General features: G+C 37.6%; 2 protein-coding genes across 2 annotated transcripts in view; one reads left to right on the plus strand and one right to left on the minus strand.

The window, feature by feature from the left end:
• The window catches only part of LOC5578456 (acetylcholinesterase), a 385,351-nt gene that overhangs the window by 207,901 nt on the left and 163,783 nt on the right, over positions 1 to 13,667 (minus strand). The window lies entirely within an intron of this gene.
• On the plus strand, positions 755 to 1,861 carry LOC5578455. The gene is made up of 3 exons (XM_001656926.2): positions 755 to 1,102; positions 1,166 to 1,371; positions 1,431 to 1,861. Exons 1-3 carry the CDS (start codon positions 846 to 848, stop codon positions 1,751 to 1,753), a joined length of 786 nt encoding a protein of 261 aa, XP_001656976.1. The 5' UTR covers positions 755 to 845; the 3' UTR covers positions 1,754 to 1,861.

Below are 13,667 nucleotides of genomic sequence, written 5' to 3' on the forward strand. Positions count from 1 at the left end.
AATTTAAAAAGTATGTGTTTTCTCAGGTATTTTTATAGCGATTGAATTTCTTGAAAAGATTTGAAGACATTTCAATCGTATCAATCTACTGACTCCAAAATTCATAATCACGATTGTTTTCAACTCAAATGCTATTGCATCGAAAGGAACATTACCCCGAATATCATTAGTCAGCTGTACTGTCGTCATGCGAAGTCATTGTGAATTCGGAGTGATGGCATTCAGGATAATACATTTCAGAGTACTCCGATACAATAATTTAATTAAAAAAAAAAAATGATTTAGAGCTATAAGTTTTATTTGTTAAATCAGTTTAAATTATTTTTCCTTTTTAATGGATTGGATTGCAACCATAACATGCTCAAAAATGCATACAATTTGACAAAGGCACTAAAACATTGTAACACCGATCAATTGCATCTGACATAAAACTCTAGCTATTGCACCGCACACTACAGATAAGCATTGTACTTAATTAAAATCAGAATGCATTGAACATAGTTAAATGTTCGTCTGAAAGCGCTTCCGTACTTTAAATTTAGGATCATGGCTACACGTGGGGTTTCACCCAAAACTCGTGCAAATGCCACTTCAAATTCACATGCTGCAGCATATCGGACACTGCTCATGAAATCCCTTTGTACAGTTTACTCCAAGGGGTTAAAATTCTTTGAAACAATAATCGCGAACTTATCAGCCGAGATTAAACACTTCAATGCTCCTATATCGATTATAAGTTGGACAGCAGATATAGTCATAAACTATTTAAGCGAAAGCCTTGAGAGAAGCCAGTTTAAAGTTGTCAGCCATTCAATCTAGTGCGTGCAATCGCGGAAAAAACGAAAATGAATCTAACAGTAGGACTTTCCCTTTTGTTCAGTGTAGTTTCACTTACAAGTGCAGCTAGTATACAGCGGAGTGATGAAGCAGATGTTGTCACCTCAATACTGGAAGGTTTGAATTTAAACGACGTTCTTATTGAATTGATCGAGCAATTCAAGAACATTATGCCTTGTGGGATTCCTAGCTTGGGAGTTCCAGCTTTGGTGCCTTTTGAGCTAAATCACACTGCATTCAAAATTGATAAACCTGGACTTCTGTAGTTAGTATTTAAAATTTAAGATGTTAAACTATACGATACTGATACGTGGTTAAATATTTTCAGCTTTGATGGAGAGATCAACGACTTATTTGTTGATGACATGAACAATTTCGATGTTGTGAACGTTGATCTTCAGATCTTCAAGCTGAAATTAGACTTCAGTTTTCTTTTCCACTCAATTAAAACTACTGGAAAGTATAAGGCACAAGGAAAAGCCTTGAGTTTTATTCCATTCAACAGGAGCGGAAATTTTGGATTCAACTTCAATGGTAAGTGTTTGTTGAAGGAAATAAAAGTTGATATCAATTGATTTGGAAATTTATTACAGGTTTGAGCCTAGCTGGATCAATTAAAGTGGCATTGAATGGCGATAAGCTGCTTGTCGAAGAGTTTAAGTTGTACCCAACAGTGAAATCTGTGAATTCCAAATTCGAACACGTTTTCTTCCTACCACTCACTAACCTGATCTTCAATAAAATCGTTGAGTCAGTTGTGCCAAAATACCTGAGGGAAAATCAAGAGGACGTTTCATTGTTCCTGGAGAGTTACATCAAACCAGAAGTCAACGAGCTATTGGGAGACTACACTCTTGAAGATCTCATGGGTTTGCTACAGGGTTCAGAAAATGGAACCATTCCAAGCACTTGTTAAATGTACTCATTTGGTCGTTATCTCAAACTCATCATCGAATCCTTCCATTAGTTGCAATCAACACCCACCATAACAAGGGCAAATAAAAATGTTTACTGAAAAGAGAAATGATTTGCTACTTTCTTGAGGATTATCCTTGGTGTTTGAAAACAAAGCGGTTCGCAAGATGGTTCGTCTTCATCATCTGTCGTTTCTTTTGTTGCACATTTCACCGACCAATTCCCGGTACATACAATCAATGCCCTTTCGGGAAATCTATTTCATCGCACAGCGCAGCAAAGAGCAAAGCGCTCGACTCAGAACAATTCCCCGAAGCGAAGAACAATCTGAAACGAACATCACAAAAAGGACCAATTTAGTTATCCTGTTTCGATTTTTTTTTTCTTTTCATTTTGAACAATTTTTCACCTTCACCTTCGATGATGCTGAGTAGTTTGTACGCTTTCGACTCGACACGAGCGGTTTTGTCAATCATTTTAAGGAAGAGATACGGTAAAATGAGGTGTCAAATGTTTGGGATTTGTTGATTCAATTGAGAGGTTATGCTTTTAGTTTTTTTAGAACTGCATTTATAAAACCATGACTCGGTTGTTGGTCACAGCAGTTTGTTTACGGATTCACGGTTTAGATTTTGTAGTTGGTACAAAACTTAAATTTTCTCCTTAGCTTTTTACAAGAACTTAAGGAGTGTCGCGAAAAGTAGTCACATACATTTGGAACAGTCTCAGAAATATTGAGTAAAACCCTCCCAATTGCCAAAAATATCGTTCAAGATCAAATACACATTGGATCTATCTGCAAATGGTAGGATGTTTTTACTAACACTTTTCTGCTAGGACAGGACGTGACAGCTCAACAAGGATTGCCCGTTGCTTTTCAGTCGATAACATTGACGATACAAAAGCTAGTGCTACCAGTATCCTTTCTAAAAAAAACAATTAAACAACTTAAAGTATCAAAGCTTATAATTTGGTTGTTTCTTGCATGCTTCATTCATTTAGTGCAATATCGAATGCCAGCTTTTTTTAATTAGTGTAATATTCAAAACCGGTGATATTTATGCATAAATTTAACACAATTTATATTGTATTGCTCTCAACTAAGTATTTTTGATTTATTTTAGAATTGTAGGAGCACAGGCGGTAAACCTAACATCGAATATAAAATGATTTGTTACAAAAAAAAAATTCATGAAAAATTTCCAAACTTTTAATAAAAACTCTAATCTGATCGGCGTTAAGTCAGAGGGGACCAAGTACAAAACTTGGAAAAATTGGATTATTCTCTCATTTGATGAGGAATTACCTTACCTTCGTTTCACTTTGACCAGATTTGATGAATGCTGTAAACTGCGAGAGATATGTAACAAATTTACTTTGGATGATTCATAAAATCTATAAAAGTGTGCAGTCAGAGAGGACCAAGTGCTTATTACCATATCAGCGAAAATGATCAGCGCGCTGAGGAGTGCGAGGAAATGTAAAATGTTTCAAGAGATTTATCAGCTTTTTCGACATTGAATGATTCTTCTACTCATCCATCAATAGAAATTTATAAATATTATTTAATTCGATGCATTTGATTATGATTTTTGGCCATTTTCCATATTTGGATGGTCAGAAAATGCAACAATTTCTGTGAAGACAGAGCGGACCAAGTGTTGAAAAGCACTAAACTGATTGATTATTGCATTTTTTGAGTCGATTTCAACGTCCGATAGAAGTCTATGGTGTATGTATGGAATATTCTAGAACCCGCTCATCGGACCAGTATATTTTGACCGGTACACAAGATTTTCACTTGGTCCACTCTGACTGAACGCATATTTGAATATTTATGGTCTTCATTATGCAAAACTTTAATTTTCAAGCTATCGTAATGGCACTTATTTTGGGATGGAAGATATGGTTTATTGAAGAAATTACGATACTGATGTCGAATGATGTTGAAAATCCGTTTATCTTAGAGATATGTACCCAGTTTGCCCATGCAAGCATTAAATGATTGTTATTTTCATAGAAATTGTTCAGTCAGAGTGGACCAAATCACTGAACGGTGGTTTTTAGTTCAGTCAGAGTGGACCAAGTGCACATAGTCCATCAAAAAATCGTTCTAGTAGAGTTTTAGAATATGCTTTTTCATGATTTTCACTTCATATTATATTGTTTAAAAGTAACACAAAGATGTGTAGAAATATTGAACCAAAATTTTAACGAGGTCAAAAAATACAAAGCGTTAGACTTTAAGCCCATTTTTCTCAAAATATTCAAAATGTCACTTGGTCCACTCTGACTTAACGCCGACCATCTATGAACTAGCAACACGGCCGGGCTAGCAACAAAGTGCCCTGTTCATACCGCCACTTTGCTGCTATCTGTGATCAATCAAACCCTCAAATCCCATCCTTTTCCAAAAGATAATTGTATTCCCTAACCTCGACCAAACCGCGAGTTTTACGGTTCCCCAAAACTAACATAGATGTATAAGAAGCAAACAGATTTTGTAAACCAAATCAAATGAATTCGGCTCCGTTATGCCTGTCGGCGCTTGAGCCTACCAAATAAACGAATAAGTAAAAAAAAAAAAAAGTGCCCTGTTGCAATCCAACACAACGATGTGAAAGTAGGCCTTTGCCAAAACGACCAATGACAAGTGGTCTTTTTTGACAGGCAATTGGTTTCGTTTTTGTAATTTGATCTGACACGTCTTGTCTTAGCTCAGGCATTCCGTGATAACAGCTGGCTTTGATTCAATGATAACCGGTGAACAAGTTCACTATTTGAAGTTTGAACAGTGCCGTGTCATTTATGTGGCCAAGGTAACGAATGAATTTGGCAACGCTCAAGTTAGTAAACTCGTCCATCAATCCATATGTTTGGCATGGGCAAAGCTTTGCTTTTTGCCTCAGGATCGACTAACCTGAGACTTCCTTTCAAAAATATCCAAGTATAGTTGATTCCTGTTCATTTTGAACTCTTCTAGACCAAATAAATTTTCCGCATTGGGCGGTGGAAATATTTGTGCTACATACCATACACAGCTAAAAATATGTTGTAAATTTAAGTTTATTTTCATGCACATATTTGGAGCATCAAAATAAACGTAAATTTCAACGACCAATCCTTTATTTGTCAATTGAATTCACTTTAAATTTACACGATCATGTAACTTTCAATCATTTTTAGTTGAAAATTGAATGTATATTCATTTAAATTTACATGATGCTGTAATAACACACGAATTTGATTTATTTTTACAGTAGACTTCAGTTTACATCACATTGAAAATTAAATATTTTTTTCTGTGTAGCAGATTTTCTAACCCGCAACCCGACGGATTCGGCTCGGGTTCGAGTATAAACATTTCATTTTTTTCGGGTCGGGTATGAAGGCTACATAATTAGCGGGTTCGGGATTGAGAAAGTCGGGTTTAGTCGGGTTTGGTAAGAACTGTTAACAGAGTAACAACCTGAAAGCTTCTCGATATATAGGGATCCCATGAATTAATCATCTTTTCAAAATCGGGTTTTATTCGGGTTAATCTTACAAAAATAAAAAAACTTTCAGATTTCGGGTCGGGTTCGGATTTGATTGATGACATTTTCTTGGGTTCGGGTCGGGTCCTGGATTGCTTTTCAATAATTGTCTCGGGTTCGGGTCGGGGGTTTGAAGAAATAAAATTTGTCTGGTGCGGGTCGGGTTTGGATTTGAAAAATGTGAAACCCGACCATCTCTAAACTATAGCTTAGACAGAATAACCATATTTAATACCTAGCAGCTCTCAATTTATATTCAGCTTCCTTACATAGTGTAACTGAAAAGATGCTTTGAGATGTGCTATTAGCCTTTTGTGATAGGAAACTACAGAGCTGCTCCGGTTTTTCTTGAATTCCACTTGACTGTGAAGGAATCAGTTTCTTTAATTATTTAAGGTCCCACATGAGCTTGATTCAGTCAAGGGAAAAAGGATTTATAGTAGGGGAACCTGGTCCAATTCGGACCCTGTTCTAATTCGGACCATCAAGCATTTCTCACTACTGGCGCTACTGTAAAGATTGTGTGTTCCGTTTTTCTACTCACCTTCTGGCTAGGATCTAACACAATAAATTTGATGCCTTTCAGTTATTTCGTTTAATTTTTATTTTAGTTTGTTGTTTTGAAGCGCTCTAATGTACAGTCGGTTAGCATTATTGACAAGCTTCTATAAACGGCAATAATTCTCCAATCTTTCTGTGTTATTTTATAATCGAATCCCCTAGCATAAGCTCTCATCTGACTATATGCTTTGATATGCTTATGCACTGTTTGTGCTCAACTAGCTCGAAAATCATAAAAAGCGTGTTGGTCCAATCCGGACCTTTTGATATGGTTCAATACGGACCTCTTGATTTTCAACGAGCATTCAGCCTTTTCCAAGAGCTCTACCCCGTGAAAGTTTTCTCGACTTGGTATCAGAGTTGCTTAACATCAATCATATCAGCTGATGGCTGATGGTCTAAAACTATCAATATCACTTGCGAGCTATCAATATCACTTTGATTTGACAACCAACAGCAGTGATGCGACATCGCACTCTAGATCAAAATCACTGCAGAATGAGTGATCACGTGGTCATTATCCACGCTATTAATGTTTTCAGTGACCAACACATAGTTTCAATCTATCCGCAACACTGTCGAAAATATCGTACTGATAAATTGCCATTTTATCTGCTCAATTTAAAGCTAAACTTAACCCATCAGTGATATCCATAGTCTATCGCCATCAATGCACTGGTGATGGAGTAGACAGCATGATGTTGATGTGATATGGAATGATCCGATTTGTATCGCAGTCGGCCTGTACAAATCAGCTTATTTTAAGCATTGATGGTGACATCGAGCAACTCTGCTTGGTATAAAGTCATAGAAGTTGTAATGTTGCATGCATGATCGATGCAGCCTTTGTTTCTGTAGCGGCCAAGAAAAAGTCTTCGAAAAAACTAAGAAATGCGGTAGATCACCGAAAAATAAAGTAATCAATAAATAAGCTACATGAAAAGCATCTCCATCAATCACATAGCAAAACTGTAAACAAAATAGTTGACAATACGATACAATAGCGTTAACGAGCAATGAGAATATATACTAAGGTGTGGAAGAAGAAGCAATGGCTATGTATTAGTAAAGAGAAAAAACGTAAACAAAAATAATTACGTCACTAATTTACATGGCTTCTTATGGGAGCTCATTCGCTTCTAGTTGTGAAACATTTTGCACCGTACACGGATGTCACGCACACTAAATATCTTTTCCACACCTCGGTATATATTCTCATTGGTTAACGAGCAATGACCGCGGTTAGAAAGAAGACATTTGGTGTGCGTGACATCCGTGTACGGTGCAAAATGGTTCACAACTACAAGCGAGCGATCTACAAGAAGCCGTGTAAACTAGTGACGTAGTTATTTTTGTTTACGTTTTTTCTTTTTACTAATACATAGCCAATGTTACTTCTTGTACACCTTGGTATATATTCTCATTAGTTCTCGATTACTTATTCAAATAGACGTAAGTAACTTCCATACGGTTTTGAGAAAATTAATTCAGAAGAATCACAACCTGTTTTCTAAAACTGTTTTAAAAAACATCACCTTTTTAACATTTTTTCGACGTGTACATTGCTTAAATTTTGCATACAATGAGGTCACGCTCAAAAACTATGGAGTTCCTATTACACAAGAACTTTATGACAAAATGATAAGCCGTTTTAACAAAGATTGACTGGACTTTGATGATGATAATTGGATTTCGGCTTTCAGTCACGAATTAAGCGTTGATTATTTTAACGGCAATGATTTAAAATAATCAACGCTTAATTCGTGACTGAAAGCCGAAATCCAATTAAGCCGTTTTATTCAGTTACTTGCGACGTTTTTCCACCAGTGTAAAATCGACTCAAGTTGTGTTTTATTTTGATTTTGTCTGCGAAACACGTAGGATCTATGAAGTAAGTTTGTATACTTTTTGACTTGAGTGTATATGAATAAGTTTACGAGAGTTTACGAGTGCTGAGAACAATACAGTCAATTTTGCCTTACCCGATATACTGTTCCCTAGCTCGAAAAAAATGCGCAGTCCCTTCAATATAGCGTACTTCGACCCCTATATGTAAGTTGATGCTTCTTTAACTAGATGTGCCGAGATTCGATGCTGTCTATTTCAGCTTCCCATACACGTCCATTTTTTAACCCGATATTTTCATGCAAAGTTACAATGTGTTGAAATTGTGCTACATATTTTCAAAGCTAAAATTACCTTTTCGAATGTATTATAAGCATAAAGCATAAGCATTGATGACCGTACAATTCGTAGTTGCTACTCCGTGATTGACCACAATAATCGAAGTTGTACAAGGAACCAAGAGATGTAGCTAGGGAGTAGTTGTCCATCTTCAATGTATACTTTCGAGAACTCCAGACATTAAAAAGTCAATAACGGCGCCGGCCACGTCCTTACGGTCATCTGGGGGAAGGAAAGGAATGTTAGGGTGACATCCATTGTTACTAGAGACCGAAATCACCTCTGCATCTCCATGGCTGTCATGCTCCTTCCCATTATTAGTGGCGAGGGATCATAGCTGCATGATCAGGATTCACCTTGGTCAGTGATGCGATGCATGCAACCTCAGTTCAAAAAATCACCTATCAGTACTCTAAAGACAACGTGAACATACGAAAAGTCGATTCTTTTAGCGTCGAACCATTCAAAGGTTATTTTTTGAAATGACAAAATTTAGGTAAAAGGAGAGGTATAGGCTTTTTAATGTTAATGTACAAGATAGACTCTTCGACATTTACAGTGACGAACTTTTCATATTTTGTTAAGTTAATTCATTTAAGTAACATTCCCACCGTTGTCATAATAAAAAGATGTTCCATAATGTATTTTTCATTTAAAATAAGAGCATGAAACGAGCTCACCAAATTGATCATCATCCGTTCTTGTTTGAGGAGCTGTAGCTACTTTAATCAGCATGCTCCTATCACAATACGAAAATATCACTCCGGCGAAGCGAGAACTTAAACTCGATTGCACTCAGAACGCGTGCGAACCTAAACGAGAAAAATAAAACTCCGGCGATGCGACGCCGCAAAGAAACGATTTTTCTAGTGAAGAGGAAACGAAGCCAAACCCAAACCCTCAAGAAACGAATCTAGAGATCCAGACAGCATCAGCGAACGAGCATTTGATCATGCGCTCAGCTTGATCCGCTGTCCGGCTCTCCAGACCCATGTACCCGAAAATTTGAGGTTCGGCCACGACCTCAAGCTTTAATTCATCTTCTGCTTGGGCTTTAACGAAACACTGCCGAGCAGAACGCGTGCTGAATAACCGTTTCATTTTCGATATAGGGAAAGTGTACCAGTTATGGCCATAGTGGTTCCCTATTTGGCCATATGCAAAATTCGGATAACTTCCACATTTTTAATCATTTTGAATGTTTTAACATCAAGGGCCCAGATAGCCGTAGCGGTAAACGCGCAGCTATTCAACATGACCATGCTAAGGGTCGTGGGTTCGAATCCCGCTGGTCGAGGATCTTTTCGTAAAGGAAATTTTCTCGATTCCCAGGGCATAGAGTATCTTCGTACCTGCCACACGATATACACATGCAAAAATGGTCAATTGGCATAGAAAGCTCTCAGTTAATAACTGTGGAAGTGCTCATAAGAACACTAATCTGAGAAGCAGGCTTTATCCCAGTTAGGACGTAACGCCAGAAAGAAGAAGAACATCAAGCTCATATAAGCTAAATCTTACTGTTAAAACACAAAAAAAACTTTTCAAAATGTTAAGACATTCAATTTATTACGTATGGCGAAATAGGGAACCACTATGGCCATAACTGGTACACCTACCCTAGACACTTTTTTCGCAAACTGCACCAGCCGTTTCACTGGTTTCACCAATAGAGATAGAAAACTATAGAGGACTAATGTCGCTGCTGTTCCCTTTGTTCTCGCTCAGAAACATGTCGGGTATATAAGTGTCAAACTGCGTACTTTTTCGCGTTGACATTTATAGCCCCGCCTATCTCCGCCAGCAAAAGATGTTCCTGCAGCGACGCCAGCGACATTCTTCCTCTATAGTTTATTACCTCTATTGTTTCACCAGCCGAATCTAGTCATTTGCGGACGATAAAAACGTGACAGATAAATTTTTAACACATCCGTTCGCGCGCGCTGCCTACTGCGATCTCAAAATTACCTTTTCGAATGTTTTTTGTCAAAATAACAAAAAGCTACAAAATTTTCAATATTGTATGCCTTCTTTATCTCGATATCTCCCATATACTATGGTCCTATCAAAATCGAGTTAGAGTAAGTTGACTGCACCCAGTTTTGAACCAGCTTCGGATTTCACTCACATTTTTTAAATGAAAATCACATTTTACTTGAGCTGGTTCTGAGTCGAATTAAATTAAAATTTGTCACGCATTGAGTTTATTTTTTATGCTTGCACTTACTGCAAGCAAAACGGAGTCATATTTTATTACTACCATGGAAAAAACGATGAAATATAGGGTGGTCCGAATTAGAATATGGGGGGTCCGAATTGGATAAGGGTTGGTCCAATTCGGACCTTTTGGAGAATTTTGTTCAAACATGTCTAGTCATGTCATGGTAGGAGATAGCACAAAACTCTCTGAGGGAAAAGTATGCGCGCTGAATCAGGCATTCACGAAAACATAAAGCTTTCCATGTCTTTCATTGTGCTGAAAAGATATAACCAAAAATCTGTTACTAGGTCCGAATTGGATCATGTTCCCCTAATTTATTTAAATTTTTGCAAAAAAAGAGAAATTGATGTTAAGAAAATTCAAAAGCTGAGAAATATATTTTCTTATATATTTCCCTTAAAGCTCTATAAAAATTCTTCAAAATGGTGCGCTAAGAATTTAAGCTAAGCATGGTATAGCATACCATAGCATAAACGACAGTACAGATCGTATGCACAAAAATGTGTGTAGTGTTGGGACGGACCAGGCATAGTGGTTAGAATACACGCCTCTTACGCCGGTGACCTGGGATCGAATCCCATACCCGATACAGTTACTTATGACATAAAGGTTATAGTGACGACTTCCTTCGGACGGGAAGTAAAGCCGCTGGTCCCGAGATTAACTAGCCCCAGGTTAAAAATCTCGTTTGAAAAAGAAAAAAAAAAGTGTGTTGTGTCGCAACAATAACGTTTGTGATGAGCTTTTTTTTCTACATGAAAGTAATTAATAAAACGATCCTCACATTGTACACATGGCTACGTCCCTACAATCGCTGAGGGAGGGAAGGATTATTAATAGAGAAACTTAAAAGTAGATTTTCTCTATTGAGATTCTGCTCAAAGGATCCGAATACATTAAAAAGAAAGATAATTAGCTCATCGTCTACTAAGAAGATACAGGGAACCCAAACTGATTTCATAGACGTCACGGGCTAGGAAGATTGTGTAAGTTGTATAAGGTGTATCAGCTCAATTGGACAATTAAGAGCATTATTGGTATCAAAAATAAAAATGTATACAACAGTCAGTTTGAACGTACCTGATTACTTTTGAAGGAAAACTTAGTGCTATAAAAACACAAAAATCAATTATACTCGTTTCTCCAAAATCAACAACACAACAGAAAAATAGCGTGATCAAATAAAGACTCACAACACGATTGATCCTGCTTCTGCCCACCCCGCAGGGTAAGTGACACTACCGAAAGATCATTCACTACTCGGGTTGCGTTAAGATTGTGTGTTCCTTTTTTCCTTTTAGAGAAAGCATTATCTTTTATGTGGTCAAATTTTAAGTGGGCATTAACATATGGCGAAGAAAGTACATCTGTAAAAAATTAACCGTAAAAAAATTGAAAAATTTCAAGTAAAAATGGTATATTTGTACTTATATAGTCTTTGGTACAATGTTCATGATACTGTTGAACCAATATATTTAAATAAATCATGCTGGTTTATGATTGAGAGTAAATTAAAAAACGAAAAGAGTGGATTTAGTGGGACTTTTTTTATGTGCTGTTGATTCACGTTGATGACATTATCGACCGATTGCACAGTGCTAGCCTTTATTCGTGATCGATATTGTTTTGTATTTGAAAAGTTGGTTTTAGAGGTATGGTGTCTTCAGAGAAGTTGTTCGGGATGTAGAGGCCCTTCTTAAGAAAGTATTAATTTTGTGAACAATCCACCTAGCAGTGAGATAGAATTTCACTGTTTTGCAAAATTGAAGATACACCAATGGTGTCTTCGGAAAAGTTGTAGGTAATTTCACTAGATAAAAATTTGCTGAATACACTTTTGCTCTATCAATTGTATTTAAAGAAATATGGATCATTTTGTTGTTAACGGCCCTTTAAAACTAGTGTTTTGATTTTATCTTTTTTCTAGATTTTTCTTATGTTCTACAGAGTTGTTTGAATCGATAAAATACGCTTTTCTTTCGAATACTTTTGTTTTGTTTTTTTTTTCCAAGGGGGAAATCTGCAAATAGCCCCCTAAGAAGGTAACTCAGGGAGTGCGGGGATGACGTACCAACGAAGACCCGCTAAAACCAGTCCACTTGAGGTGTACAGTGCATCGACATTACCCTTGCCCTCAGACCCTTATTCCAGCGGAACCACCTTACGGTATTTCTTCGGGGAGGGCCAGTGCATATAACACAACACATGTAGGAGAAGTGGTATAGAGGGACGAATGACCTTTGGGTTAAAATCCCTCTCTTCTAACTTAATGTGAGTGGCAGCCATAGTTACTGCATTCCAGCACTCGGCATCCGTACACATGCTCTCTATTATATTGATGGGGATCTATCCAGTGTTGTGAAAAACTCAATTTCTCATAACTCACGCTTGAGATTTTTCATGCGTGAGTTGTCAATCACGCAACTCAGCAGTCAAAAAATTATGGATGAGTTGGCTCACCCTTTTGACTCATTGTCTCGTATTTCCACAGTTTACTCACACACGGCAATCATTTCTTGTTAGTTTGGTAAAATTATAGTAATCCTTCCTAACGCAAACAATAACATTCGGGTTTCAGGAGTTTTTGACGGGTTTTGCGACTGAATCATTTTTTTACGGTTTGAGTTGATTGAGTGATCTTTCATCAAAATCACAAGCGTGAGATTTGCGAGCGTGAGTTTGCTCTCACGGGAGAGCTTATTGATAAATATCAATCAATAGGGTCTCCCGTGAGAGCAAACTGTGTGAGTGTGAGTCTATCAACACTGGACGTGTCCCCTCCGCATACCGTTCGTTATGCGCTTACTACTTACTACGCACATTATCATGTACGTGCTTTCCAACTGCTTTAGGTTTCTGCTCGTTCTAGGCGCTTTTGACCAGATTGGTCCTCCATTCCTTAGTATGCACGCTCAAAAAAGAATTCTGAAAAACGTGAACTGTCAAAAATACACCATGAACTACCACACATGGTCACATAAACATGATCTAGTTCACGGTGTATTTTTGTTGTTGACGAGTTCACGTCTGCTGTTCACGGATACGAGAACGGATTTTTTTTCTGTGTGGATAGCGCCAGGCTTGCCAGGAGTCTGCGTTTGCTAGCAATTACAGCAAAGCTGTTAGACATCATCCTCGAAAGCGTCGCTTTAGCCGTAGATGCTCTTTTACAGGCATATTCAACGTGGCTAGCGAAGCTGAGCTTGTCATCGATCATTACCTCAAGATGCCCAAGGGATCGCTTGGACTCTATAACCGAGTTAAGCGCCGGTTGCTTGGACTTGCGGTTGTTGACCACCACCACCTCAGACTCGTGACGGGCAAGTCCTAGTTTCCTAGACTTCATTCATTCCTCAACTATGGAAATAGAGTGCGCTGCTGTCTACTCTACTTCCTACCAATAGTTCTTTTTT

The sequence above is a fragment of the Aedes aegypti genome, chromosome 3 (assembly GCF_002204515.2).
Source record: "Aedes aegypti strain LVP_AGWG chromosome 3, AaegL5.0 Primary Assembly, whole genome shotgun sequence".
Lineage (NCBI taxonomy): Eukaryota > Metazoa > Arthropoda > Insecta > Diptera > Culicidae > Aedes > Aedes aegypti.

Coding starts and splice junctions, on each gene's coding strand:
- LOC5578455 (XM_001656926.2), top strand. CDS start 846: ATGAATCTAACAGTAGGACTTTCCCTTTTGTTCAGTGTAGTTTCACTT. Junction 1,103..1,165: donor GATAAACCTGGACTTCTGTA/GTTAGTATTTAA, acceptor AAATATTTTCAG/CTTTGATGGAGAGATCAACG. Junction 1,372..1,430: donor TTTTGGATTCAACTTCAATG/GTAAGTGTTTGT, acceptor AATTTATTACAG/GTTTGAGCCTAGCTGGATCA.